The 16,517-nt window shown below is 35.2% G+C and overlaps 1 protein-coding gene across 1 annotated transcript in view; it reads right to left on the minus strand.

Annotated features, from left to right (window-relative positions):
• Nucleotides 1–16,517, minus strand: part of mgl (low-density lipoprotein receptor-related protein megalin) — an 890,817-nt gene that overhangs the window by 78,483 nt on the left and 795,817 nt on the right. Inside the window, exons 69-71 of the mRNA XM_090412774.1 lie at nucleotides 15,391–15,513; nucleotides 13,451–13,579; nucleotides 6,221–6,374 (exon numbers count right to left, since the gene is read on the minus strand). Coding sequence (XP_090268900.1) covers nucleotides 6,221–6,374; nucleotides 13,451–13,579; nucleotides 15,391–15,513 — 406 coding nt within the window. The remainder of the gene's footprint in view (nucleotides 1–6,220; nucleotides 6,375–13,450; nucleotides 13,580–15,390; nucleotides 15,514–16,517) is intronic.

The raw sequence follows: 16,517 nt of genomic DNA on the forward strand, positions 1-16,517 counted from the left end.
GGACATGGCAACTCGTATACAGGAGCTGATGACTTTACATCACTTGCATTATACATACCCATACCTTATGGGTATGTATAATGCTATGCAGTATTAAACCAAGTATATAATTAATTTATAGTATAACCAAGTGGAAAAACTTCCAACAACTATCTCTAATCCAGAGTATTTTAATAATATGTTGTGACACCTTTTGGTTACACGTATATGGAAATATGACTTTTGCATTACTACAACTTGGTGTCATGTCTGGATCTGGCTCCAACTGATGAGACCTCAATAAAAGTCAAAAAGGAATTTCTTCAACTATCAATGAAGCATGGAGGATTTGGACTTCCAGCCTTAAAATTCTGCTATTTAAGCAATACAGCTTCAAAAATCCATAAAATATTGCAAACATAAAATATCACACATGTGCAGATCTTCTCCGGTACTACTTGGGTTTTCATTTTCCCCTGTTTGGAGTTAATGATTATATATCACACATGTACAGACCTTCTCCGGTACTACTTGGGTTTTCGTTTTCCCTGTTTGGAGTTAATGATTATAAAGATCCAAAAGCTGAGATTGTTCCTGAATACTACAACACTCTGTGCTTAACTCCAAGACTGCTAAATCACTCCAGAATTGACATTCTTTCCATTAAAAAAGTAAAATTTGGTATAAAGAAATCTTTAATCTCTTTCACTGTGAGGTTCCACAGTTGGGTACTGTCAACAATATTTTGTTTCATCTTGATGAAGTTCCAAGGGTACCCTAACAGAAAGGATCTTGCTTGGAGAATTGCATATGGTTGCCTTTCAGTCAATGCCATCAAATGGAGGTATTTTAACATCGGAGATTCAATCTGTGACATCTGTTACCAACTGGAAACAGTAGAACATGCATTTACAGCTGCCCTCTTGCTCTGCGTATTTGGAACAGATTATGTAATGTGTTGGACATGCCACTATTTACAACAGAACAGATTATTTTTTTACAATACCCACCACGTGTCAGCAATGGGAAGAGAATTTTGATTTTTATAATTAATGAATTAAAATACCATTTATGGAAGGTTAGAAAAAAACATGGATTTGAAAACCAGCAATATGACATCCAAATGCTTTATAATATTGTATTGTGGAAATTTATTGTTCAGTCAGACGATTTTTGTATTTAGAAAGAAGCATTCTAGAAGATATCAAATTTATCACTTGATGGTGTAGCCCATCCAAAGCATTCTAGAAGATATCAAATTTATCACTGTGGTGTAGACTACTCACATTATGCGATATTCACCAAGGGAGGGGGATAAAATTCTGTCTATTTTTGCTATGAGAGGTTTTTTAAATAGTTCCATCCTCTTAATTTAATGTAATCTTATAGCCAATTGTGGGGATGACTGGAGCGCAATCCCAGGCAGAGAATGCCAACTCAAGGCAGTTAACCCAGATGGGACTAACCACCTGGGTATCAGTCATCTTCGTGCTTTAGTTTCAATTGGTTTTTTTGGTTGTTCATCCATATGAGATTGGTGAAAAGGAAAACTGATAGCCTTTGGCTATATGATGAAATAAAAAACAGCTGAGGTCTTTTCTCTCTCTCATGATATCTATCTGTCTTTTTTACTCATAATACTATCAGGGTCTCTTGCACCCCTATACTAACTACTCTAGGCGTATGATGAACAACCCTTTACTTTTCCACTTCAATAAAAGTCGAAACTGGTCTGAGTAGTGACATTTTCCATAATGCATAGCATTATAAATATCTGTAAGGATATGTGCTTTGCATTGTGGGATCCTAAGGCAAGTGATCTGAAGTCATTAGCCTCTACATATGAGTTAACCGGTTCGAAAATACTTCAGGTGCAAACTTTGTTTTTGATTACACATGGATAAAGGATTAAACCAAGAATATAATTTCTTGGCATCTTTAATTTATAGTATAACAAGTGGAAAAAATTTCCAATAAGTAGCTGAAATGTTTTACTTGTTCTATAGGCTCTCCTTTCATCATGCATTTGCTATTTTCATTGTCTTTGTCTTGTTATTGCTGATTTTCATACCAAATCTATTACAACAGTTATTCAATTTAGTCAGGGAATCTTGCAGACTTGTGCTGGATTTATTAAAAGTGTAACATCATCTACATAAAGTAAAGAGCTGAGATTAACATCACCAATTTTTATATCAGGTTTGATACTGCTTATCTTCATAATGTGATCCATATAGATAATGAATAACAGAGGGGATAATGTACATCCTTGTCTGATACGAGATTTAATGTCAAACCATCTTCCTATACTTCCTTCAATTCTAACTGCTAACTTACATTCAAATAAAGACCAAGTATTGCTTGATATAATGTCCCATTGACACCATATAACTAGCATTTTGAATAGCTTTTCTCTTGGCACCTTGTCACATACTGTTTGCAGGCCTATGAAACTTAAATACAGATCTTTGTTATATTCCCATTATTTCTCAACTATTCTATCAAAAAAGGGAAGCTTCTCAACCATTTCTCAAGTATACTTGCATAAATCTTACCAGGAACACTCAGTAGGGAAATACCTCTGTAATTCTCACATTCAGTTTTATTTCCCTTTTTATATACAGGTACTATGAGAGCTCTACTCCAATCATCTGGACTTCATCCCTCTGTCCATGCCTTCTGAACTATGCAGTGCAGCCAATGCATGATTTTTATACCTCCATACCTGAGCATTTTTGGTGGAATATCATCTATTCCTGCTACCTTTCCACATTTCAGTCTTTTGAAGGGTTTTTCTACTTCAAGTATGAATATGTATTCCTGATTGCATGCCTGTTGAGTGTTTTTTACCACTGTGCTGTCACTGCTTGTTTCATTTAGCAATGTTTTGAAATTACTCCATACATCAAGGATATATCTTTTTCTCCAGTTTTCATCTCTAATTCCTTTTACAGCACTCTTTTTTCCATTTCTAAGCTTTTTCAATAGCCTCCATAATATTTAGCCACCTTCCTGATATTTATTTTCTATGTTCTTACCAAAGTCTTCCCATGACTTTTATTGAGCTAGTTTTACACAATGTTTAGCTTTTTTCAATTTGTCTCTGCATTCTCTAAGAGCACAAGCTGACTTATTTGCCAGGAACTTTTGATGTGGTTTCTTATTTTCTTTCACTGCCTCTTTAACTTCATGTGTCCACCATGGAGTTCTGATTTTTCTATCCTTGCAGACAACCTCACCACATACCTCTCTGGCTAAGTCAAGCAATGTTTTCTTCAGGGCTTGCTACTGAATCTCCAAGGTTTGGTTCCTGTTCTTAAACTCTTTCATTTTTGCTTAATAATGTTTGTGTATTTTAGTCTACAGTTCATATCTGAGAGCTGCTCAACTTTTATTCATTTTAAAACTTTCTTATATATGTTCTTCTTTTCAATATGAAATTCAATTTTATCCTGCTCAAAACTAAATGGTGATCACTTCCAATTTTAAATCCTCTATACACTCTAGTGTCCTGCATCAGCGAGAAAACATCACTATCAACAATACCATAGTCAATTGAAATTTTTATGTTGGAACATTGTGTTAATAATAACTAATCCATGTAATGAGCAGAAATCCATAATAGGGAAGAAATCAATTTTTTCATGCTGCAAGAAAAGTCCACAAGTGAGATTCACCAAACTTTGTGTGAAATTTTAGTGAACAGTGCCCCAGCATATCCAACAGTTGCCAGATGGGTGGCCAAGGTTTAAAACTGGGCATCCTGAGACAACAGATGGCCCAGGTTCAGGAAGACTTTCCACAGCAATCATACCTGAAAACATTGATGCAGTGCATGCCATAATCCTAGATGATAGACAAACACCAGCAAAAAACATTGCAAAGACTCTCAGAATATCCAAGGAACAAGTTGGGGTCATTATTCACCAACATCATGACATGCAGAAGCTCTCAGCAAAGTGGATCCCCAAACGTTTGAATGTCATCCAAAAGAGAGAATGTGTGCTGTCATCTCAAGGGATTTTGAGTCATTCTGAGAAATCAGGTGCAAATTTTTTGGCTCATATTATTTATGAAAAATGGCTTCATTAATATGACCCAGAGACCGAACAACAGTTACGAGGGCTGTTCGATAAGTCCGTGCAAAGTCTAAGAGATGGTGCCACCATCGAGGTTATTTTTAGATGCTGGCAACTGTTGGAGGATCACACACTAAGTTTCAGTCAGGTAGAGCTATTACTCTGTGTTTGATGTTCATTTGAATCGATCAAGTTTCGTGATATGTGAAAAATGGATGAGAAAGAATTTTATGTAGTGATTAAATATTACTTTTTAAAAGGCAAATGAACTGTTGCAAGGACAGCTTGAAGCTGTTTCAACGGAATCCAGAGGAATTTTTGTATCGTTTCGTAACAGTGGATGAAACCTGGATTCATCACTACCAAGCCTGAGACCAAGGAACAGTAAAAACAATGGGTTGCAAGCAGAGAACCTGCACCAAAAACCATTCCTTCAAGTAGGAAAGGTTATGGCCACCGTCTTCTGGGATGATCGTGGCATAATCTTCATAGACTTCTTGGAAAAGGGCAAAACAATTATGGGAGTGTATTATGTATCTTTGCTGGATCGTTTAAATAATGAAATAACCACACTTGCCAAAAAATAAAATTCTTTTTCACCACGACAATGCATCACCTCACTCTTCTGCAACTGTGACTGCAAAATTGTTCGATTTATGCTAAGAAGTCCTTTTGCATCCTCCCTGCTCTCCAGATTTGGCTCCCTTGGACTACTATCTGTTTCCAAACATGAAAAAATGGCTGGCAGGAAAGATATTTTCATCAAACGATGAGGTGATTGTTGCCGAAACAACTGCCTATTTTGAAGAGTTGGACAAATCATACTATATGGACAGGATAAAAAAACTCGAGCATCATTGGACTAAGTGTATAGACCTCAAAGGAGATAATGTTGAAAAATAAAAAACGTTTGTCCCTAAAATATCATGTTTTTTTCATTTTTGCATGGAATTATTGAACAACCCTCGTAATGGAGTGGAGACACAAAAGTTCTCCATGGCCAAAGAATTTCCAAACCCAAAAGTCAGCAGGGAAGGTTCTTGCCATTGTCTTTTGGGATATGGATGGTGTAATCCTTACCAAGTACCTCAAAAAAGGTGAACCTGTTACAGTAGCAGTTTATTCAATAGCTCTGAAGGAAAAATGCTGCGGGAAACTGAACAGAGACATGTTGCTTTTGCAGGATTTTTTTACAACTCACCTGATCACACTGCTCATGAAACACAACAAACAATACACAACTTGGGTTTTCAATGTATGCCTCACCCACCCTATTCACCTGGCTCCATCTGACTATTTCCTATTCCCAAATTTAAAGAAACACTTGAAAGGAACAAAATTTATCAAGATGATGAAGTCATATCTGCAGCTAAGGACTGGTTTGTGCAACAAGAAAAATACTTTTTTTCAGGGGATTGCAAATGATGCAGCAACAAGTGTATAACACTTTGTGGAAAATATATAGAATAATGTTTAAGTTACATGGTACTACCTCAATTACTTCATGGTGATTATCACAACTTTTCAGCACACTCTAATAAAAGTTGCCACTAGGGTGATACATGCTACTGCAATACATGTAAATTATGTATGTAATACTGGTATGCAGTGAAAAGTTGTGACCATATCATTTATGCAAATGACAAATGTCCCTAATGACATATGCTTCAAAAAAGCTTCTATAACAGCAGGTAGCTGCGGAAGGAATGCATCAGTTCATTGCCTGTGAGCAGACAATGTGTAAAGCACAATGTCACTATTACCAATGGATTGTGTACTTCTTGTGAAGTTGTTTTATCAAACTAACAGATAGCAAATGTTGCATGAAGCAGCACATGGTGTAATGCATTGTCTTTAGCTTTATGCATAAATTACCTGTATGCATAATTTACAAAGTTGTAAGGCAAATTCTCTGCTCTTATTCCTATAAGATTTCCCATGTTCAGCAAATGTTTAATCCCTGTGCACACGAGAAACATTTGCCATGTAATTTTTTGCTCTGACTGAACTGAAACATCGTGCATTCCCCAAAGGTCACAATAACTTACTCATTTAATTATTATTATTTTTTTTAATACAGGAGATTTTTCAGAAGATTAACACACATTACATATATATTTGAATATTGTTTTCTAAACTAAAACTCCAACAATGAAACTTACCCTGTTACCCAGTCAACAGCTAAAGTTGTAGGCTTTGTTAAGCCTTTAAGTTCCAGATTCTGGGGATATCCACTGCTTTGATTTGAATCATCTGGGCTTGGAATAAAGGAGCGTTTTATAGTTTTTTCAGAAGTGTCTGTCCAATACAACATACCTGCAAAAAATGAAATCTAAAAGCTTAAAATGTAACAAAAAATACTGCTAGAATCTCTACAATAAATTTAATAAAGAATATGTAGAGGGAGTATTATCAAGTTTTTCAAAATAAATTAGTCAAATATACTGAAGGACCATACTTTTAATTATTATTATTATTACCACCAGGCCTTCGTGGAGTTCCAAGACATTGTAAGAGGATGTTATAAACTATGTCTGGTCTGTGCACTTGCTGGACTTTCCAGCAATGAATTGTACTCATCAACTTCTGTCTAAAAGGTGTGTGTGTGTGTGTGGGGAGGGGGTTACTGTTCATTCTTCTCACACTGCTCGGCACTATACAAAGTTTTCTTCTCCCAAACCCTTTCTCCATCCACACTGTGTCATTTTAATATGATAAAATTCCCTTATCAGCTTTTATGTTTCTATTGTATCATTTCCCCCACCCTCCTGCTCATCCAAATCTACAGATGACATTCCCACAATCTGTCCAAAACCTATAATTTGGAGGAAGTTGAGGAGATAAGAGACCTTGGAGTGGTGATGGAGGACAAGAATCTGAACTTCAGAGGTCACATTGCACAAGTTGTGAAGACATCACATCAGATTATGGAAATGATGCAGAGGACCTTAATTTGTAGAAATAAAGAGGTTCTGGTCCTCTTTATTTCTTAAAGAGGACCAGAACCTCTTTCAGAACCTCTTTATTTCTTTTTTTTTTTTTTAAATACCAAGAATAGTGATCAGATCTTGCTCCACCCTTGCTAAAAGTTGCCTCAGCTTGCACTATCCAGGTATTTGCTTATGCTTGGAATCGCCGAACTTTATATAGTTTCTGTATTCGGCTAAGAAACAATACGGGATGTAATATCCCTTAATCTAAATAAGTTCATGTTGCCAAATTGAAGACTTTGGCTCTTCATATAATTAGTAATTTATTAGGACACCTTCTTGGCAATTCTCATAGAAGGGATGTAAGTTCTGTTCGCTACAAACTATTGAGTAGGTAGACCTACTTACTGATGAGACCTCAATAAAGATTGAAACTGGTCTGGGTAGTGACCTTCTCTCATAATGTACAACAGTAATACAGCTCCTAGGAGCTAAGTTCACATTATGGGTAAATACCAAGAATATTGATTGAGGCTTGCTCCACCCTTGCTATGAGTTGCCTCAGCTTGGACTACCAAATGGGTCAGGTGCTGCACTATTCAGGTATTTGCTTACGCTTGGAATCGCCGAACTTTATATAGTTTCTATATTCGGCATGAAACTCTTTGAGTTTCTTATTCAGCTAAGAAACAATATGGGATATAGTATCCCTTAACCTAAATAAGTTCATGTTGCCGAATTGAAGCCTTTGGCTCTTTATATAATATAATGAGTAATTTATTAGGACACCTTCTTGGCAATTCTCATAGAAGGGATGTAAGTTCTGTTCACTACAAACTTGGTCTACCTACTCACTGATGAGACCTCAATAAAGGTTGAAACCGGCCTGGGTAGTGACCTTCTCTCATAATGTAGAACAGTAATACAGCTCCTAGGAGCTAAGTTCACATTATGGGTAAATACCAAGAATAGTAATCAGAGCTTGCTCCACCCTTGCTATGAGTTGCCTCAGCTTGCACTACCAAATGGGTCAGGTTCTGCACTATCCAGGTATTTGCTTATGCTTGGAATCGCCGAACTTTATATAGTTTCTATATTTGGCATGAAACTCTTTGAGTTTCTTATTCAGCTAAGAAACAACATGGGATGTAATATCCCTTAACCTAAATAAGTTCATGTCGCCAAATTGAAGCCTTTGGCTCTTCATATAATTAGCCTCTTTATTTCTACAAATTAAGATTGTATATAAAACAACAGGAATGGATGACAGATGAGATTCTTTCTCTTATTGATACAAGAAGAATGTACAAAAACAAAGACCTAGCCAGGTATACAGAAACACATAACATCATCAAGAAAAAATAAAAGAAGCCAAGGAAAATTGGATGAAAAATTTATGTACTGAAATTGAACTGCTTCAGAAGAAACATGATAATTTCAATCTGTATAAGAAAATCAACGAAATTTCCGGAAAACTGAGGAAAAAGCAAATAGTGTCTCTAAGAGACGAAAATGGAAAAATAGTTCTAGAAGAAGAGAATAAAGCACAGATTTGGATAAAATATGTAACAGAACTTTTCAATGATACTAGACAGAAGCCTATAAATATAAAAGATAACATTCAAGGACCAGCAATCATGAAATGCGAAATAGAGAATGCTATACGAACAAGTAAAACAGGAAAAGCCAGTGGACCAGATGGTGTGCAAACAGAATTTTTAAAATTAATAGAACCAGATAACATCAAACTTCTTGAAAAACTATTTAATGAAATATATGAAAGTGATGAATTTCCATCAGATTGGCTCAGATCTACATTTATCACTATCCCAAAGAAACCCAAAGAGAATTCCTGTGGTGACTTCCGACTTATTAGTCTAATGAGCCAAACATTAAAAATATTTTTGAAAGTAATTCAGAATCGCATTTATAGAAAAAGTGAAGAAACTCTAAGTGAAACACAATTCGGCTTTCGGAATGGTTTTGGTACTAGAGAGGCCCTTTTCTGTACTCAAATATTGATACAAAAATGCATAGAAAAACAGAAGTCTGTCTTTATGTGTTTCATAGATTTTGAAAAAGCATTCGACAAAGTCAGACACACTAACTTAATAGAAGTCCTTCAACAAATAAGGCTAGACGAACAAGACATAAGACTAATAACAAATCTGTATTGGAATCAGTCAGCTACCGTTCAATTAAACAACATTACCACCAGTGATATTAACATCAAAAGAGGAGTGAGACAAGGATGTGTGCTCTCACCACTCCTGTTCAACATATATGCAGAGGTAATCTTTAAAAAAGCATTAGAAGAATGTCCAGAGGGAATCACAATAAATGGAAAGATTGTTAACAACCTTCGATATGCAGATGACACCGTGCTAATTGCAGATAATATTATGGATCTCCAAAAACTCATTGACAGAGTATACATAGAAAGCCAAAGATGGGAATAAATATAAACATCAACAAGACAAAATACATGATCATCACCAAACATCCAGCCTCATCAATGAAACTGACACTCAATGGGAAAAATATTGATCAAGTGTCAAGATATAAATATCTTGGTTGCTGGCTTAATGAACGGTGGGATCCAGAAATAGATATAAAGACAAGGATTGAAGTTGCACGGCAGTCCTTCATGAAAATGAGAACACTATTCTGCAATAAAGACCTAAACATGGAAGTCAGATGCCGAATGCTGAAATGCTACGTGTGGTCTATTCTGCTCTATGGAGTTGAAACATGGACATTGAAGGCGACAACCATCAAGAAAATCGAAAAGCCTTTGAGATGTGGCTATACAGAAGAATGCTAAAGATATCATGGACAGAAAAAATTACCAATGAAGATGTCTTAAAATCCATTGGCAAAGCTAAACATCTTGTACAAATAATCAAGAAACAAAAAACATATCTTGGCCACATCATGAGAAACAGCAAATACCAACTTCTACAAACTATTTTGATAGGAAGAATTGGTGGCAAAGGAACTAGAGGAAGAAAAAGAATATCATGGTTTGACAACATCAAGACGTGGACAGGAAAGAGCAGTGCACAACTGCTCAGATTAGCACAAGAGCGCAGTTTGTTCGCCAAGATGGTCGCTGACCTTCGATAGAAGATAGCACAATAAGAAGAAGAAGATTGTATAAGGCCTTGATCAGGTCATATGAATTATTGTACAGAGATTTGGTCCCTTGATTGTCATGGTGATGAAGATATATTGCAGAGGATCTAGAGAAAACCGATTAAGGTCATATCTGGCCTTTGGGATGTGAGATTATGATCACAGATTGAGGGAATGCAGGTTGCAAAGCTTTGTGAATAAAAGGAAGAGAAGGGATATGATTGAGACATTTAAGTTGGTAAAGGATTGTTACCAGGTTAATGTGGAAGAAATTTTTTGTAGAATGGGGGAAGGAGGTAGAACAAGGAGACAGTGTGAGCAGGCACATAAGGAGAATTTTTTTTCTTAGGCATGGAGGATGCTTGGTCAATGGAATGCTTTGCCTGATATTGTGGTGAATGTAGATACATTATTATTATTATTACTATTCTAAGACACCATGGAGGCAAATACTCATCTAGGAGGTCCCTTTGTCACACACACACACACACACACACATAGTTCATCATACCTTGCCTTCAGCACATTCAAATTCTCTGCAGACACCACACTCTCAGGCAAGGCATTCCAATCATTCATTCACAACTCTCCATGCAAAAAACCTGCTTCTTACTTCCTTGTTTACACCCTCCTTATACAACTTCCAGGGATGTCCTCTTCTTCTCCCCTTCCACCATTTTATGAAAAACCTCTTCAACATTAATCCTATAGCACCCCCCCCCCCCCACCAACTTGTACATCTCTATTATATCACCCCCTCTTCCTCCTATCCACCAGACTGTAAATTGAATCTTCTCAACCTTTCTTCATATTCAACATTCCAGAGATCAGAAATTACCTTAATCAATTAATGAATTTAAAGCACGGTTTGATGGGCTTTAGGTGTAACATTGTTTGATTCCTGCAATGAATTTTTTGACTCCATTGAGGACTGGTGTTAATAATAATAATAACATCATTCTTCAATTTATCAACTACACTAAGTAGCTTTGCATTAGGAACACCTGACTAATAATGCATTGGTCCACCTCTCTGTGCAATCATGGCTTGACAGATAATTATCTGCCAAGACTCTAATATTATCATATCTTACATTTCTGTCTTCTAAGGCACTTTTTTATCGTATCAATTCACCTAGATTTTGGTCATCCTCTGGATATTATTCTTGCTATCCTTGCAAAGAGTACTTGTTTTGTTAACCTTTCCTTTCTCATTCTATTTAAGTGCCCATATCATCTGAAATTAGCCCTGCTAACACATTCTTGAATGCTAACAATGTCATGTTCTTTCCTAATAGCCTCATTTTTAATATGATACTGCCACTGATGCCATCTGTTCAATCCCTAATCATTTACAGAACTTTCATATCAGCAGTCTTTAGTCTTTGATTAAGAGTTTTATTTCTAACCCAGCTCTCAGATCCATAAATTAAAATTGGTTTGAACACTGTCTTGTACACTGCTAGTTTTTTGTTTTGACTAATTTCTTTCTTATTCCATATAAATTTTTTTAGTTGACATCCTACTCTGCTGAGATTTTGAGGTCTATATTGGTAAAAAGAGGATCTCAATTTGTCTAATTACTGACAAGTGAGAGCTATACAAAGCACCTAAATGTATAAAAAACACCTTTCTACAAAATGGTTATAATAAGTGCACCACCTCAAGAAATTTTACCAACTCATACAATTAATGCACCATTAGTGATATAGAAGTCAAAGATATTTGTCAGTATGGGTTGGTTTTCTAAAAATAGAAATTTTTAATTTAGCACACTCTTTAGTTGGATTTAAATGTAGGGATGTTGGTTATTGGCTTTCAAATTAGAAAAATATCATCAATATACCTCTACCATATTTTAGATTTAGGCAGCATTCTTCCAGGTTTTCCTTCTCAAATGGTTCTTTCTATAAAGATTTGCTAACGTAGGAGAAAGAAGGCTATTCATGGCTAGTCCTGAGTTTTATATAGTATTATTGTAATTAAAATATCCAGATGAGATAAAATATAATACATAAATGCATAAAGTATAATATATAATATAATATACAAATAAAAATGTAAATTATTATTATTATTATTGCACCCTCCGTGGAGTTAGCAGACTCATTATGGGAAGTTCATTCAACTGACAACATATTTATCATACCAAATCTTAAAATCCTTAATGCTCCTTACATTAACAACACATTCTGGTAATGTGTTGTTAATATTTTCCTGGTAATATTTTATACAATATTTTCAATATTTTCTTGGTAATGCGTTTCATTCACTGACAATTCTCCAATGTAAAAAAATCTACTCCTCACACCCTTCTTCACCACATTCTTACTAACTTCGAGGGATGACCACTGGTTCTTCTCCCCCTCACCTTCTACTCTTTTTATAATCCCATCTGAATTAATCCGATAAAATCCTCTCACTAACTTAAATGTCTCTGTCATATCACCTTTTTTCCTCCTGTCCACCAAATTCTGCAATCCATATTTATTCAACCTCTCTTCATAGCCAGCATTCCAAATTCCTGATGTTGTCTTAGTCACTCATCTCTGGACTCTCTCTAATGTTTCCATGTCACATTGAAAACCCAGGTGACCAAATTTGAGTACAATAGTCCAAGTGTGGTCTGACCAGTGGCACAACCACTTCCTTATCCCTACATGTTAGAATACGTCTTTTCATAGCAGCACTACAGTCTTTGCAACACTTGCAATATGCCCTCTAAACTTCAGTCTACTGCCAACCATCACTCTTAAATCTTGAATCTCATTCACTTCCTGCAGTATGATACCGTCAATACAGTACACAGCCTTATATTTCTATACTCCAAAATGCAACACCTTGCACTTATTAATATTAAAACTACAACCCCACTCCTTTGCCCAATCAAAAATCTGTTCATATCTTCCTGAAGGGAAATTACATCAGCAGTGCTATTTATAATTCCCCCCCAACTTTGCATCATCGGCAAATAACTGAAGATCTTCAGTAGTCCACATGATATATCATTTACAAACAAGTTAAAAGCAGGGATCCAAGAACAGAACCCCGTGGCATGCCACTGGTTACCCTCCTTTTTTGGGACACTGCTCCATCGCACAGAGCTTGCTGGTATCATTCAGAGAGCCAATTTATGATTCATCTAACCAATATACTATCTATTCCCACCCTTTGCAGCTTATACAACAACTTATCATGTGGTAATCTATCAAACACTTTTGATAGATTAAAATTTTATTTTCTAAATTAAAATTTAGAAAATGAAAAGGTATTAGAGGATTTATATATACAGTATTATTATATTTATGAATAAAACACAAAACTATACCTTTCACAGGATCATAATCAATGGATTGTATACGACTTTCTCCAGCTATGACAGGAAATTGGTGTTCTCTGCTTAGATCAAATGCACGCACATCTGGACCAGAAGCAAACATTACAACTAGAGATGGACCTAAGTATATAATAATGTAGAAACATTTATAGCATAAGGTATTAAGAATTAATTTTTTTCTGTATGTGTTTTCTATAACAAAAGACAGAAATGAATACTATAAAAAAATCAAAGAACTGTTTTGATATTATTATTACAATTATGAATTTTTTGAATTTATTCTAAAATATGATTTAAATTGAAGGGTGAAAAACCAGTAGGTTTTTCATTTTCTTTTGTATATTTGAGGCCACTTTTCTTTCAGTCAGGTGGACCAGTGTCTAGAGGTAGGAATATAAAATTTCAGAACAGTAAAAGAAAACATTATAGTAAGGAAGGCATAGAAGATGGCTGATGCATTAAAGTTTTAAATACTGCATATCTTCTTTTCATAAGGGAAATAATTTATTTATAATACATATGAAACTCAATCATCATCATTAAGCAGCAATAATGTTAAATAAGAAAAATATTACAAAAATACCATGGGGAGGAAACAATGAATTTACACCATTATTGATTTTTCTGGATGCTATAAAGGTTGGTACTGAGGGCCTATTCATCTCCCAATAGTGATTGCAGCTGGTACCTGACACCCAAACATCAGATGCCTTCAAATTATTGATTAAATGATTATCATTCTCTCACAGCTCCAGATATTCTGGAGTAGTAGAGATATTCTGTTTTCCATCTTATGCATCTTCTTTTCATGGAAAATATTCTCTTGAAATGGTGATTATCATTCCATCACTTTCTCTTAAGACTGTAAGAATATGATCAGCTTTTTGTTCAATATCCATTCACTATTCAGCTTCTAACCTGAACCTACTGAATTAACCTTTCTCTCTCTTCTTTCATTCCATCTCTGTTCCTTTGTCCTGCTGACATTATTCTGTATTCTCCAAATACAACTTTTAGTTGTTCAAGGATTCCTTGTGATCCCTTCTTGCCTGCACATAAGTAAATAATATCCATGGTACTAAATGTGTGATAACTTTACAACTTTTTGTGGGTGTAGAGAATAGAAAAAAACCTAAAAATACAATGTTGCAGTTTTATTTTTGCAGTCCTGATGTACTATAGGTTTTGTAACCTTTTTGTGTGGGTTTAATTTTAGAAGAAAAAAAACCAAACAAACAAAAAAACTAATCTTTATGTTTAATATTAAATACTGTACCTGCTTTCATCCTTCTATGATCCTTGATGCTTTGATAAATAACATTATTCTTATTATTTAAAAGGATCCCATCTGTTTTGGTCTTCTGAATATCAGCACCACCTTATGCACATGTATGTCATTTTAGGGGGGCTTTAGGAGATACTTGTGCCATGAGGATTCCTCAGTTTCAGGAGAACTGAGGAAACATTGTATTATTAGTTATTAATTAACTGTATTAAAAAAAAAACTTTAATTATGTGTGATTAGAATAAGACTCTCATATCTTAAATAGTGATGGGCACTCATTCTGATTTAATAAATTTAATCTGATTTAATTGGAACAGCTAACATTGCTTAAAAAGTTCCTTGTCTGGTCTCTAGATCAGGATTTCTGGATTATCTAACCCTTTAACAACCCATGGTACTAAATATGTGGGATAGCTTTACAACCTTTTGTGGCTGCAGAGAAACAAAAACCTAAAAATACAATGTTGCAGTTTTATTGTTAAAAATAAAGTTCATGCATGGCTTAGAAGTATTTAGGTTAGGTCCCCCAGTGAATGTATCAAACTAAATACATTCAGATGTACTATCTCATTACTTAGAATGTCTATTTATATCTAAGTTATTATACTGATAAATAATAAAGTATATTGAAATTAAAGTTACCTACCATTAGATACACAGTGATCTCCATATTTCACAAAGCCTTGGTGGCAGCTACAAGCATATGTGCCATTCATATTAGTACACAATTGAGAGCAGTTATGACCAAACGTGGCACATTCATTAATATCTGGAAATAGAGTTTATTAAAACATATACTTTGCAAAACATTAACTTATCAATTATAGAAAACACAATCTGGATTTTAAATAATAATAAAAATATGACATCATATTTGTGGCATTGTCAGTAAAACAGAGTCAACAATCAGTTGGGAATAATCAGCAAAACAAAAGAAAAAATGCCAGACTGTGTTCTTTCCAGTGTTTATTTTCAGATTAAAAGCATTAACTTGAAAGTAACCTAAATTTCTTGTATGTAGGGAATAGCAATCGTTGGCAGGAATAACATAAAAAAAAAATCACGAGTTCTAAATACTCACTTTGCTAGTGAAGTGTTTAAGAAGTGTAAATATTGTTAGCTTGGGTGAGCTAATAGCATCTTCACTCATATGCATTTACTATTTGGCAGGAATGTTCAACATGGAACATTTTATAAAGGCTTTTCAACTAGAGGTGAGTTAGCCAGGCTCACAAGAAAGTGGCAAGATTTTCCTCCCAAAAATCTGGCGGTGTGTGTCCCTATGTAAGAGATAAACTAATTGAAGAAGATATAACATGTGGCAAGTAAAAGGAGGACTGACTATGGAAGGATTACTTTAAAAAGTGATGATGGTGGGGAGGTAACAGAAACAAACAAAATACTTGAATTACTGAGTGAGCATTTTGCAGGGTGTACCATGTAGGTGGTGATGTTGCAATGCCAGAAGTGACATTGACTATATGCAAATACAAAATAGGTGATTATGACAAGCTGAGAAGTCAACTTTCAACAGTGCCACGGCATAACAATTTGAAGTGGAGAGATGGTGGTTGCATGGGAGGAAGAAAGCACTCTCAGAATAAGTTAGGTAACCCAGAGTTAGAAAGATAAATCAGGTAGGAGTTAGATGGATGAACGGTTTCATTAGGCAGGAATTGCAGGCAAGGAAAAGGTTGTAGAGATATTATAAAGAAAAAGATAATCAGCATGCCCATGAGCAGTACAAGGAACAGGCAAGAAGGATGACCAAAA

The sequence above is a fragment of the Typopeltis vanoorti genome, chromosome 23 (assembly GCF_054136105.1).
Source record: "Typopeltis vanoorti isolate ZY-2024b chromosome 23, IOZ_Tvanoo_1.0, whole genome shotgun sequence".
Lineage (NCBI taxonomy): Eukaryota > Metazoa > Arthropoda > Arachnida > Uropygi > Thelyphonidae > Typopeltis > Typopeltis vanoorti.